The sequence below is a fragment of the Apus apus genome, chromosome 6, assembly GCF_020740795.1.
Source record: "Apus apus isolate bApuApu2 chromosome 6, bApuApu2.pri.cur, whole genome shotgun sequence".
Classification (NCBI taxonomy): domain Eukaryota; kingdom Metazoa; phylum Chordata; class Aves; order Apodiformes; family Apodidae; genus Apus; species Apus apus.
This window is the reverse complement of record NC_067287.1, coordinates 18,032,670-18,047,319: the sequence shown is the minus strand read 5'-3', so window position 1 is coordinate 18,047,319 and position 14,650 is coordinate 18,032,670. Positions and strand designations below refer to the sequence as shown.

Genomic DNA, 14,650 nt, shown 5'->3' with positions numbered 1-14,650 from the left:
ATAGAATCATAGAATGGTTAAGGTTAGAAGGAACCTTAAAGATGATTAAGTTTCAACCTTACTGCTAGGAGCAGGGACACCTCACACTAGACCAGGTTGCACGAAGGCTTTTCCAACCTGGCCTTAAACAACTACAGGGAGGGGGCTTCCACAGCCTCCCTGGGGAACCTATTTGAGCACCTTGCTACCCTCATGGTGAAGAATTTCTTCCTGATGTCTAATTTGAACCTCCCCTTATTCAGTTTAAAACTGTTACCCCTTGTCCTATCACTACCCTCTCTGGTGGAAAGCACCTCCCCAGCTTTCCTGTAGCCCCTTCAGGGGCTGGAAGGCTGCTATGAGGTTTCACTAGAGCCTTCTCTCCAGGATGAACCCAACTCTCTCACCCTGTCTTCATAGCAGAGGTGCTTCAGCCCTTCGATCATCTTTGTGGCCCTTAAATCTTTTTTTAATGTAACTTGGTAGCACTGTAATACTTTTTAATATGTCTATTGAATGTCTTAATGAGCAGTCAGTGCTTTTTACTTCGTGAAACTTATTTTGAGTTTGATTACCTGGGCCTTTGTCAGGATCACCTCTGCTTCATGGTTATCTTGATATCAGAAATTCTGTTGGAAATGTTAGGATCCATAGTGTATAGAAACAAATATGGATATAGAGAATTCCAAGTACCTTTTTGTTTTCTTTTAAAACTGGGAAGAATGGGTTATAGAACTGTAAGAGTCACTCTTCCATTTATTTTAACAGTGTAGAGAACACTGATGAAACACTGGAAGTGCAGAAAAAGATCTCTTTAATTTTCTCAAAGGGAACAGAAATAGTTAAAGAGCATTGCTTTGAAACTCAGATGACTTGATATGCCAATACAAAAAAGAATTTGGTTTGGATTTCTCATAAGTTGCTTTAAGTCAGAATGATGAAAGTTTCTTCTTAGAGCAAAGAGCAACAAAACAAATAATCTAGTCTGCTTTCTTGATTAACAGCCGATGTTTTTAAAAAGCATATTGCTTTTAGTGTCCAGGCAAACAGCAGTTTGGAGTCAGTCAGTGATGCTTTTCTTGTTTGCTCAGTTTAATTTAAAAGTTTACCCTTCTCTAGTGGCTGAAAACTGCCAGCAGTGATTGTATTTCAAATGCTTGATGTGAGAATACATAGGAAGTAAACACCTGAACTCTGTGGCACTTTTCACCCAGGTATGCAGGACCCTGTAGTCAGAAAGTAGATTATACCTTCCAGATGAGCTGGGCAACTTACCTTGCAAGCACTGAGCAGATCATTGTGGCCAGCTTTGATGGCAGAGGAAGTGGATACCAAGGGGATGAAATTATGCATGCAGTAAACCGAAGGCTGGGAACATACGAAGTGGAAGATCAGATAGAAGCAGCAAGGTGAGCTACATAAAAATGGTCAACACCTTCTCTTTCTTTTCTGTGCTTATCGTGTGTGGGGGGGGAAAGGTGAAGGTTTTAAATGGTCATCTTGAAATTACTGGCAAAAACATAACTAAATTCTACATTAATTTTGTATGCTGAAGTATGTCTTTTATGGGCCAACCATCATTTTATACTTAAAAAGAGAGAAGATTTAATGCTGTAATAACAAATTTACCAAATCCCTGGTTTTATAAAGATGATAGCAGTCACATTAGGTGAAGAGCCGTGCTACTGAGGAACTTGGAGCTGGAAATTTTACTCCAAGTTTTTTGCAAGTTCCTGTTGTGATGGAGTTACTGGTATGAACTACTCTGCCTTTACATCATAGTTCATCTTTGTCACTTGGTTTATGCTTGTAGAATCTCACTGAACTGGACAATGTCAGGATGAATCTCTCAGAATCACAAAGGTGATCTTATGGGGTTTGCTTTTTGGGATTTTAAAATGTAAGGAATTTAAACAAATAGCATTTCAAATTTTTTTTATTTTTTTTTTTAAACCCTGACAGGATTTACAGATGTAGGCTTGTCCCTTACGGCTGCAATTTGAGTGTTGATCCTCTTTGGAAAAAAAAACAACAAAACCACAACAAAACATGCCTTAACTATTGAATGTTTTCAAATGCAGTCACTGTCATGAAGAAGGAGATGCTTATCTGTACAATAGAAAGAGGCTGATGTGATGGCATGTAGGCACGTCTGTATAATGGCAGATACCTGCAGTCCATTAAGCATTTAATTTTTCTGTTTGCTTCCAGAAAATTTTCTGAAATGAGCTGTGTTGATAAGGACAGAATAGCTATTTGGGGTTGGGTAAGTACTCAAACTTGGCTGACTTACTGTTTAATTGTAACAACTATTTGTTGAGCTGCTGTGCCTGTGAGGTGCTGGAGTACTTGCTGTGAGGCATCTCTGGGGTCATGGCACAGTTCAGTAACTGAACTAATGAAGTTTATCTTACAAGTGTCTGTGTACATTGTCCCCTTGCAAGCATTCAGGAGCCTTTGAAAGAGAAATTAGGACTACTAGAGTGATTAAAAACATTTTAAAGGGTTACTGCCAAGTTCCTGTGTATGAGATGAACCTATATTTAAAAAAGGAAATTCCAAATATATATTAGTAAGGTCTCTTTATTTTAGTTTATTTGCTCTAATTTTTTTTTAAACAGATGTAAGCTTTTATATGAACCAGCTGCATGACATTGTTGCTGTGTTTTTACTAGCAGCCTGAAAATACCTGAATCTGCTATATTGTCATGCTTGGCTGCATTTTATTGCAGCAGTCCTTCCAACCAGAGGCCAGATTTGTCTGCATTTGATGTGTCTTATGTGTCACAGTAGAGGGGAGCATTTAATAGCAAGGCTAAATGCATATTGTAGTGTTACCGTATCTATTTTATTCAAACCATGAACATTTCTCTGTCCCAGGCTGCTGTTACCCTGCCTTTACTGGTGTCACAGCGAGCATTCTTGTGTGCTCCTGTTTAAGCATACTATGTTTAAATGTATGCAGGATTGCATGCAGGATTGCATGCAGGATCTTGAATTAAATTGCTAGCTGAAATGTGGTCACTACTGGTGACAGTCACCAGGGAATAAAATTGCTAGATGGCAGATGATTGCTTGATGGTTGCCTTTAGTAGCATTTCTTGTGGGGATAAGCATCTCTGTGCTGTATAAAGTCAAGCATAGCAGTATTAACTTTAGTGAGAGGGGAATTCTTTCTACAGAAATGTGGGACTCTAATGCATTCCCATCTTACTCCTTATGAGCCTCAGAATGAATCTTCTTTGGAGCTAGGTTGGGGTTGTGCATTCTAGATACTGAACCTGTGGGCAAACAGATTGTCTTGAGGTTTCAGATTGTCAGGGTCCCAATGTCAACCTGTCACTATGTACATTCATTTTGTTTGGCGTCGTTAGTCAACATTTTTGTACATAGGCTTCGTTACTAAGTATATGCATTACTTTGCTGATCTAATTGGGAGACCTAAGAGCAAACATTAAAGGGCTTATGAACTAAGATACAGTTCCATTTGCCCGTAATCTTTTTCAAGACAGGAATGAGATCCAAAAATTGCTCTTCTCTTTGAATGTGGGTGGGCACGTTTTCCTAAAGAATCCCTTCAGAGTATGGTGAGGGCAGTCATTTGGGCGGTCGGTGACATTGTTTAGGTATCTTGCTGCCTAGATGCTCAAGTGTGTCAGATATTTACTCATCTGTGTATCAGACTAGACTGAAAGTGAATTTTCTGTGCATAGCAAGGAGTGTGGTGCTGCACAGTTCCTCCCACAGACTCAGCAGAAGATCCTTCGCTCCCCAGTCACCGTCTTGCTCTTGACGCTTGGGAGGAGAGTTAGCAAGTGAGCTGCTGTAGGCCTGCTCCGAGGGAGTTGTAAATTTTTGGATGCCCTGGTGCAACTACTCATCAGGCATGTTGTGGGAGCGAGCTCTGCTTCCACCCACTCCCCCAGCAGAGAGAGGGACACAGCGGTTCAGCAGTGTCTTGTTTCCTGTCTTTCACTGCTGCCTACGGTGCTACCAAACACTGTCATCCTTGCTGAGTCACAGTTCAGCGGCATTTGCGCCCCTTTTCCCCAGCAAGTTCTCGTTCATCAGCGCCACAGCTGCCATGCGCGGCTTGATGCCTTTTCCCCCACTGAGCAGCCTGACCCAAATTCAAAGTGGAGTTCATTAATGTGAAAAATGCTGAGCCTATAAATGTCTGACGAACCGTTTAGCAGATGGGCCCCATCCTTTTCTTTCCGACTAAAATAACAGCAATGTTTTCTTCTCAGTCTTACGGGGGATACGTGACCTCCATGGTGCTTGGCTCTGGAAGCGGCGTGTTCAAGTGTGGAATAGCGGTTGCCCCCGTGTCACGTTGGCAATATTATGGTATGTGATGGCTTCCTTGTTACAAGGATTCCCATATGTCTTGCAGTGCACATGCTGCAAAGTGTTGATTCATAGTGCAGAACTTTGATTCTTTACTAGATGCCATGTAAATGCCACTTGGTCTGTTTTTATGAACTCATGGGGACTGCATTTCAGAATCAAACCAATTTCCTAAATCTTAAATCTCCATTTAAAATGACAGATCCACAATTCCAGGTAATCTCTTCAACTTTTAATGAAGGTTACATTATTGTAGTATTTGTAGTGTTCCTGTAACGTGGTTGCGTGTGCTTTCCAAAGCTGCCACATGTTCTGAGACCAATATTGTGTATCATGGAGGCTTTGCTTCTTCAATATGCTACTTTGCTAAAAGAATGAACTATGAGGCTTAACATTGAACTTGCATTGTAATTGACTTGCTGAAAGTAACGGGATAGGATTTGAATTGCCTTTGTTTTTTTCCTTTCAGAGTGTGAATTTTGTATTTTATAAATCTAATTAATCTTAAGAATAGCTTGATGTGAGGAAAACCAGAACAAGTGGGCAAGTCTGTACATGCTCCAAGCTTATAGAGTGTAAGGTTGTAGTTGCGTGAGGCTAAAACCACAGTTATAGGGACCCTCATCCCAGACTAGGAAATGTATATGTGGTTAAAAATATAAAATGTGCTGGTACGGTGTGACCGCATTTTGACATTTTTCTGGTTTGGATTTGTCCAAACACATTAAAAGGAAAATTTTTCCTGTCCAACCTCTGCTAAATAAGGCATAATTTATCATTCTGCATCTAACAGAGGCTGTACAATAGCATGTGACGTGTTCTGGCTAATTCAATAGAGCAAATCATAGTAGCAGGTATTTGCAGTACCATTGAGGGATTAGGGAGGTTTTCATAATGTTTTGCACATGAATATTATAGTCTGGCAAGAAACATTTAATGAAGATTAGGATCTCTGAAATTCTAGTTTTAGTTGATCAGGTAAAGAAGAGGGTGATGGAAGCATACATATTCAGCAAAAACCAAACAGAGTGACAATGTTGATAAGAAGTCGAATGGACATTAGACTATGGCAACAGAGCATTGATTTGTATGGCTTAAAATAAAGCAGCAAATCTGGGGAGAAAAAAAAAAGTAATGCGATATCATGCTGAAAAATCTGTGGAAAATCAGAGATACTTCATTTGACTATAGAATGTAGAGCCAAGCTGAGTCCTAATCTACTGCAGCATTTTCATTTTATAGATTTTTGGTAGTCAACATTTAGATAAAATACAGAAGGGTTTTTTTTTTAAATGCTGGTAATTTACTGCAGGTTTTCAGTAATTTTCTTAGGCTTACTGAAAGAATAACAATAAGGTAACATTGACACAAAGTACTTTATTAATATTCAGCATTCAGGTGTCCATGGCAACAAGAAGATTAAATATTCTGAATAATGATGATTACCTACACGCCTCATCGTGGAAAACCTGGTGGTTTTTTTACTTGCTTTTTTTTAATTTCCAGTCTGTTTTCTTATTATTTGTATAGGTGGGTAAAATTTCTGATAGACTGAAATTTATGTGGCTTATTCTGGTTTTGTTTTTTTTAATTACAGATTCAATCTACACAGAGCGATACATGGGCCTTCCTACAGCAAGTGATAATCTGAGCAACTATAATGTAAGAAAGAAATCACTTCATTATTTTTTTAAGTGTGTAGTTTCTTTTCTTATTTTTCTTGATGCAGTCTAGTTCCCTCCCTATGGGAAGAAATAACTTTGTTTCTTCTTTCCAGCAATAACTGTTGCATTGTGCTTTTAGAGGCTGTAGTGCATGCATTTGGATTTGCGTGAGGCAGTTACTCTTTGCTGTCTTGTGTGGCTTTTTTGGTATTTGTTTCATGTGTTGGGTGTTTTTTTTTTGTTTGGATTTTTACATTCAGTTCCATTTGGCTACTTTGCAGGCTGCAAAACAAGCTGTAAAAACTGTTTTATTTAAATCACTAAGAAACAAATTTGTTTTAAAATTTAATATGCTCGTGGGCAAACTATGCTTTATCTTAAACAACATTTCCACCACAACAAATGTACTCCAGTTCTTTTTGGAAATATGATTTCTTTAAAATGGATATTGCATGCATTTTCTTGCTTTAGGAATCTACAGGCTTTTTCAGGGCAAGCAAAATCTCCTAAATATTAGAAACTCTGACAGGTAGGTAAGTCTGTCTGTGGTATTGGAGCTGGAATTTTGGCCTTATCTCAGTGAAGACAGGGTGTCCAAGGTTTGGTCTAAGGTGACTGATGCTTGCCCAGAAGTGAGGGAGTTTCCAGGTGCTCTAATGGGAGCAAAGTACCTGTAGATTGTCCTCGTTATGGCATGGTGAATGTTGGACTTCCTGTGTGCTGCTTTTTGTGACCTCAAGGGCTTTTTGAAGTCGCATGTGTGTGGGGCAGAGGAGCCCAAGCCTTCTGTAAGGTTTTCTTAACTTTCAGATCTAGAGTCGCTACTGGAGAACAGTGAGGGATCTGGGGTACTTTGTGCCCTGGTTATTGGGATGTTTCACAAAGGTATTCAGCCACGATGATGCTGGAACCAAACGCAGATGTCAGGAAAAGAGATAGGACGTTCTCTGTGTTTGGGTGGACAAACAGGCTAGAAGACTGTTCAGCACTGACTGTTTCTTTATGCATTAAAAAACTAAGTGTTGTGGGGGGAAAAAAAGGGTGGGAGTTGTTGCATTGAAAGTATGGTAAAATGTGTATTTCATACATATATCGACTGTTTGACATATCACTACAGTAATCTAGTTTTGTCAATTGCTGCATCAGATGTTCTGGTCAAAATGGAGAACAATGGTAGTGACTGCAGGGAGACTTGATACTGCATCTGCCTCGTCTAACCAGCGAGCTGCTTGGGCCCCCCACGGACTGACCAGCAGCCCGCAGTGCCTGCCTGCCTGTTCCAAATGTGTTTCTTTAAGATAGTGGTAACAGTAGGAGGTCTGTGAGGTAGCAGTGTAAATAGAAGTTACTGTCGTCGTGCAGAACGAACATTAACGCTCTGGGTGCACAAAGTCATTCACCAGCTTCACAGCACAGATGGCAACAGAGGACTGTTTAATCCTTTCAAGCCAGGAGTCGGATTTTCTTGGCATAGTATCCATTGCTGGCAATGGCCACGTTGAAACTGCCAGTACCAAAGAGCGAAAGGTTTCAAATGTGTTACTCAGAGGACTAATTGGGGAGAATGGTGGCTAGATGGAGGAGGGGTAATTGCACAGATCAGATTGTCACACTTCACTGCCGCTGCTAGGGATAGGAAAATGCAACTGAAGTCCTTGTTTGTTGTTAAAAGCCCCAAATAATGTACTACTTGGAATTTACTTTTCCATGTAAACTGGGGGTGAAGGATGAGACAGGGATAGCTCATGAAGTGAGTTTGCTTTTCTGTGGAAGGGGTGTGGGATTTTGTTACTGAAGACCCTGACTTCAGCCCAGCGTGTTCCTGGCTTACAGCCCCTTTGTTCCATGTCCCAGTCACACTAGCCTGCCTCCTGGCCCCTTCTCACTGATGAGAGCTGTTCTCTGAACTGAATGGGTTTTAGCAAGTAAATGCAAAACCTGTGCTTAAAGCTCTCCTACCTGAAGCTGTTAAAGCATTTTTGAATTGTTAATTTTGTACTGTCAGGTCTGTGTGCTGCATTATATATTCTGTATTCTACTGCATCCACTAGGAGGCTGGCTTGAAAAGTGAAAGGTTGCATAAATTCTGTACTGTGTGCCCTAATTTAAAAGGAATGGGACTGTGTACACACCTGCTCAGAGAACATGCATGCTGCTAGTACCTTCCTAATGTGCATTTACAGTCCCAAGAAATTAGTTGTGGTAAGAGGGGTCCACCCTGCCTTCATATTACTGTGATATTAGGTTTCACATTTATTGAAGAGTACCTGAGATGCTAAGTACTTTTTGTCACAATTCAAGTCTGAGGGATGACTTGCACTCCTCTAAGTAGGCTAATTAGGAGTTACCAGTACTTTTTAAGGTAGTTGTGAACTATTAAAAATGAGAGCTTTGTAAAAGAAAGGAGCAAGCGTGAGTGAAGTTCCCAATATAATGAGTTGTGTAGGGATCCTAGGCTGAATGGCAGGGAAGCTGTCTGCCCAGGAAGACTTGTCCCTGATGTAAAAGACTGGAGACTAAATAAGGGCAGAGCTGCAGTAGCCATGTAAAGCACACTGAAGAGACTGTTCAACTTGTGAGAAGAGTATTTTGCAGTTCACTCTGAATTTGATATGCTTTTGGCAAGTGTTTGAAACAGTCATAGATTTGGCAATCTTTTTCTAGCAGATTTGAAATGTTCAGTCCTTAAGAACTGCTGCATCATTAGGTTATGCAAAACAGGGTACAATTTTGTAAATATGCCATCTTGTACTGATTTGACATTTGTTCTATTATCTGAGAATATGCTAAAGGGAGAGAGACCTTCAGTTTCAGCCAAACCTTAACTTGTTTGTGGAGTGCTGATAAAATGTTGACTGCTGTGTGATCTTTAGGAAAGCCAGTTAAACTCAGCAGGGCTTAATTCTCAGTACTTGTACATGTTACCTTTTCAGAACCTTTGTCCTGGCAGCAGAACTGAAATGGAAAGGGTAAATTGTATATATTTGCTGTCCACTTGAGGTTTGTTCAGCTGATAAAGCTGTATTTCTGCGCTGTAACTGTACCTTGCTTGAGATTGTTTCCTATCTTGCAGCCTTTTTTGGGCAAAGTACAATATCCTTAAAGCACATTTTAGGGTAGGGACTCTTCATGTTGAGTACAGGTATACAGCAAGTGAGACATCACTTGCAAGTGGTAACAAAAATGAGAAGGTATCTTTTTTGTGTGTTCCTTTTTTTCTAAAGTATTTTACAAATAGCTTTGTTTTGTTTAATGCTTGGAGGGGAAGAACACTGACATCCTTTTTTTAAAATTGCTTTTGGAAAGTCATGTTCTCAAGTGTAGCTCCAGTCAGGCTTCCACTCATAGAAGGTTTGATGTCCCTTAAACCAGCACTGATTTGCTGAAAGTGATCTACCAGGGTTCTCTCTCTATGCGTAGAAAATTACACATTCAGAGGATATTGCTTGCTTTCCTTTATTTTTTCTTTAATGGTCCAGTGATAGAAAAAAAATAGTTTCTGAACTGTTCTTTTGGTCAGCTGCTGTACCAGCATTCCTCACTAATTCAAAGTCCTCTCTACAGATTTTGGCACTCTCATGTCTGTTCATACTGCATGATACCAACTCATTTCAGTGTATAGTGTCATGCTTCTGATGTGCAAGGATTTCCATGTATTAGATGGGATTTCTGGTGCTCAGTAGCCTTGCTCTATCAAAAGAGGGCAACTGCAATGGTGCAGATTGGAGGGTGTTTTTTTCTCTCAGATGAACTTGTTTTTAATTTTGGTTGAATAACTATGAGGAATTTTCATTTATGAGAGGGTTGTGCTACGTTAGTCTCTCTCTGCCGTGACAAAAGGAGTTTAATATTCATGCTTGCTTTAAAGATTCATGCACATACAAGAGACATAAGGAAATTAGAACACTTCTCTGTCTTGGTAATATATTTGGCTTTTTGGGGGTACTAAATGCAAATCTCTGTGCAAGGATCCAGCCTTAGTACAAGGTGGGAAAGGAAAAAAAAAACAAACCACCACATTGTTTTGTTCCTAATTTTTTACTATTTTTTTTCCTTGCTACAGTAGCTTTTAAGTTGTTGTAATATAGAGAAAACTTCCACAGGGATTCAGTCATTTAGAGTACCTCTATCATGTTACTAATAGAAGGAGATGTAATTCAACTTATTTTTGCCTGGTTGTCTTATCAAGCCTAAAACATCTCACCTCTTGTCCCTTTTCTTCCCGCTCTCAGGGCAGAGCACGAGCCTGTTCCCTTCCTTACCCAAATTAAAGATCTTACCTGCAATCCTGAGTTTCCTCATTCTTCAGTACCTAGTCACAATACCAAGTCAGGTGGTTAGTACTTCTAGGGAATACATTGTTACTGTGTTGTATATTTCCTGATTAATCTTAGTTGCTGATTTATTTATTTTTTCTTCTATCTATGGATTTGGTCTAGTGTTTTTTTCCTTCAGGCATTTCTCTGTCATATTCGGGGATGAGCAGTGTTTTAAACTTGTCAGCCATTTTTACTTTAAGACTGATGGAATATCACTCTTTTGACTGACTTACAGGTACACTGGTGTACACCCACGTAGTCGCTGCAATAGCTGTTCCTCGCTATCATAGGGTGCACTGTTGCCACGGCAACATTTTTTAACTTGTCTGCATTTGTACAGGAAACCTATGGCAAGTGCTGTGCTGCAGGCTAACGACATGTTAGCAGTGCATTAAATATGCACCTCACTCGCACAACTCTTCCCCTCTGGAATTGGCTGTTACTTTGCAGATGTAACCCTGGCTAATAATTGCAGACTAGTGCAGAGCAGTTTGTGTGAGCATGGTGCTGATGGATATGTCGACGTGCCACTTGGGGCTCAGGGGAAGGAGGGCAGGAACAGGGGTGGCTGATGTTATGTGAAGGACCCTCGACTGTGTCAACAGGAATCAAAGTCAGTTGGTAGCAAATCATGTTCTAATAAACAGGACCTTTTTTCTTCTTTCTCCTTTTCTTGAATTTAGAGTTCAACAGTAATGGCCAGAGCAGAAAAATTCAAGGAAGTTGAATATCTCCTTATTCATGGAACAGCAGATGGTGAGTTGCAGTTAATTAGACATTTTAGTATTACAGACAGGTTCACAATTCTACTACTGACAAAACAAAAGCATGAAGGGGCAAGGCTGTTACATTTACGTCAATAAAGTAATACTGCTTTCTGCAACTAATTTATGTTTCAGTCAGCAGTGCTGGGGAGTCTTCTGTGTTTGTTGTTTTGCTTTTCCCCCAGAGCAGTACAGAAGCAACTTTTTGTTTACCTTTTTCCTCTTTTTCTTCCACTTTTCAGATAATGTTCACTTTCAGCAAGCAGCACAGATTTCCAAAGCTCTCGTTGATGCTGAAGTGGATTTTCAGGCAATGGTATAGTTCTGTTTTGTTTATCACAATAGAAGTGGGTTTGTAATACGAGAATAATAGCAAAAGCTCCCTGTTGTTAGGTATTAATTAACTGCTATCTTAAATGAAAGTTCACATACTTGAATTTCATGTTTGTTAACTGAAATTTTAACATAATGCACCCATGTATCTTCTGTAGAAGAAAACATGTAAAGCAACTCCTTAGCATACTTGACCTTGTTTACATTTAGTTAATTTTTTGTGTGTTTTCAGACAAACAGCCAAGCCAATCGCAATCTGCCTTTGCATTTACCCAAAGTCCAATTAATAGTATTTTCCAGATATAAAGACAGGTTAACTTCAGCTAAGTCCAAAATAACCTGTCCATCACATTTGGTGTTTCTCTGTTCAACTTGTAAGACAAGTGGTATTTGTCCCTTCTTTTGCTGTACATGGCAACTAATTCTCAGACTAAGGTGCAAATTCTTAGGTCATGTTTGATTTATATCATTTAGATGGAGCTAAACTAACATTCTGTGTATTTTTCTTCTCCACAGTGGTACACTGACAAAGACCACGCCATCAGCGGTCAAGCACATAAGCACATTTATACCCATATGAGCCGTTTCATAAAGCAGTGTTTCTCACTGCCCTAGCACCAGCGCTCTGGGTGTTGGTGATGCTGCTTCTCCAGAAAACTCTCTAGCCATTTATATCCTTCTGTGAATCAAGAAGAGCTAAGGGCCAGCTGGGGATAGTTGTGTACACAATGAAATGCTAATCTTTGTAATGATTGCTGTTGCCAAGCAAACTGTTGCGTTTTTATTGTTTGTCTTTAATCAAGTCTTAGCACCACCAGAATACAGGTATGTTGCAGACTTCCAGAAAGCAGGGTACTTGGTTGAATCAGTACCTTTTGACATGGCAGTCTAAAAGAGAAACAGGCCAGTCTCTATATTAGTGTAACGAATGATGTAAATGTCACAGAGAAACCAAGGTGGAGTTCAGGTGAGGAATAAAAATTATAATCTTTCCAGCAAAAAAATTAAAATTAACCCTGTGGTTATTGCTGTGAAAATACTTACAAAACTTTAGGTAATTCCTGCAAAATCTGTTTCACGCTCAGTCAAGTATTATTTTAAAAACAATGCCAGGAATACTGCAGTGTTGAATTGTTTCTGTCCAGAATGCAACTTTTTTTGCAACTCCTTGAGTTAGCATTTTCTCTGCAATCTCTTGGATTGCAACTGTAGGCATCCTGCAAGGAAAGCAGGTAACCAGCTGTCACCAAAGATTTTGCATGGTACCTCTTCATACCCATGGCACTGGACTTCCTTGTTTCCTATCATCATACTGCAATTTTTGCTTATGTAGAGTCAAAAAGACTGCTACTGTGGGACTCTGTTGGTAAAATCTTTTATCTGGGAACTCTAGCAGCCCACCATTGTTTCTCTAGGGGACAGAAATTTTTTTTAGCAGTTTCTTGTGTTAACTGATGAATAGGATATATTCCTTCCACGCAGCCATAAAACACTGCAATGCAAAGTAGCAGTCACTTAAAGCAAAGGCTGGACTGTAACTCATGTGAACATGCTATTCAGCAAACCTGCTTTTCCTTGAAGCCTACCAGTAAACCTTTATCTTCAGCACTCCAGGTAGGCTTCTCCATCTGAAGATAAGCTTCATTTTCTTAATTTCATATAGATCAAAAAAGATGCAATGCACTTGTACTGCAAACTGTGCTGCTTTAAAAATAATAAAGAGATTAAGTTGTTAAAGGAGATGTAGTCCATATCATTGGAAGTGTTGCTCATGAAATGAACTACTAGAATTTTACAAAAATCCATTAAGTCTGAGAGACTTGCAGTGAAGTTTCTGCTTTTGTTTAGTGGTATCATGTAATGGAGTGTGACCTGATTATACACCACTTAGGTTCCTGATGTTGTGATATGTGATTGTTTTATGGGTTATTAGGGGTATTAGGTGTGAATGTAAAAGTCAAGACAATTTCTGCAGCTTGCACTTATATGAGAGAAAAGGGGCCTGAGGGGGCAAATAAGGTTTTGGTTTCATGAACAAACCAAAACCTCCTTGACTAAGTTTTTTGGGGAAACAAACTGGTGATGGATATTACATGTAAAATCTTGGGCTCAAGTTATTAGCGGTTCTAAGACTGGCACCACTCTTAACTTTGCATAGGCTACAGGCTCTCAGTTGTCTCCAGGAATCCATATCTCTGATTCTCCTGACTCAAGGGAAAGAAACATTGGTACAGAGGCAGATCACAGCAATGCAGGTAAGTTATACAAAATTTATCGTTATGAACTTATGGATGGCTTGTATTTGCTAGAGTCAAATAGTTGCTGTTTGTGGTGGTTTTTTTTAATGTTCACACACACTGTCATAAAGACAAAAGGTAGTACTAGGCTTTAAGGGTTAAAAGTTTTTCAGTAGCAGCAATTTAAGGTCCTGAGAATAGCAGAAGCTTCCAGAACAGGCAGCAGGGTAAGCTAAACACTTTAAATATTGTAGTATTAAGGAATTTTAAGTTGTATTACCTTACCTGTTGATCTCCAAAAAGACCCAACTACTGCCTGATCAAAACCATCTCTCTTGGGAGCAAGGAGAAATAACCCGTGACCAGTAAAGTGGAATGTATTTTGCACTCTCTTGCTGTAACAGGTCAGTTCTGTGCCATCCTTGGCAGCACAGTTACTGTCAGTCAGACCAGGTACATCACCATCAACTACACCCAGCAAACCAGCACCTACAGCAGTGCATGTTTCAGTGAGATTCCACTTGGACATGGACGAGGACTGGGCTCTACAATTCACTCACTTGTGAACTATCTCCGAGGGTCAGGTAGACATTTAACATACTGCATACTTTTTGTGGATTTTGCAGTGTAAAAATGAAATTGAAAATTAGTTAGGATAAATATTTATTTTCACGTAACATTTCTTAATTGTGAAAAACACAATAGTCTATTCACATGTACACATAAACTTCTGTAATAAATTACATCTGAGAAATTGAGTAATTTTGACCAGGAAAATTAAATTAGAAGTAAATATAGCACTACATTTGCTTTATATTGTGTGTGATTTCAGAATGTTAAGATTAACATTGGAATAGCATTTAAATTCACACAAGAACAGAGTGACTGTTTTAAAATAAAACCATTCTGAAATACTGAACAGAAATACAGAATGCCATTGAATACACTGATTTCTTAATATTCTAAGAGTTGGTCAAGTAAAACTAATACATTTTTATTTGATA

The 14,650-nt window shown here is 39.3% G+C and overlaps 1 protein-coding gene across 3 annotated transcripts in view; it reads left to right on the top strand.

Moving 5' to 3' along the window:
* Positions 1–13,146, top strand: part of LOC127386539 (dipeptidyl peptidase 4-like) — a 39,014-nt gene extending 25,868 nt beyond the window's left edge. For 2 of the 3 annotated variants that reach the window (XM_051623732.1, XM_051623731.1), the window contains 7 exons: positions 1,194–1,388; positions 2,191–2,245; positions 4,230–4,329; positions 5,927–5,991; positions 10,996–11,068; positions 11,319–11,392; positions 11,926–12,179. In XM_051623732.1, the coding sequence (XP_051479692.1) occupies positions 1,194–1,388; positions 2,191–2,245; positions 4,230–4,329; positions 5,927–5,991; positions 10,996–11,068; positions 11,319–11,392; positions 11,926–12,024 (661 nt within the window). In that variant the 3' untranslated portion in view covers positions 12,025–12,179. Of the gene's footprint in view, positions 1–1,193; positions 1,389–2,190; positions 2,246–4,229; positions 4,330–5,926; positions 5,992–10,995; positions 11,069–11,318; positions 11,393–11,925 lie in introns of all 3 variants that reach the window. The other variant, XM_051623730.1, reaches the window with a different exon arrangement.
* Positions 13,147–14,650: the final 1,504 nt, after the last annotated feature.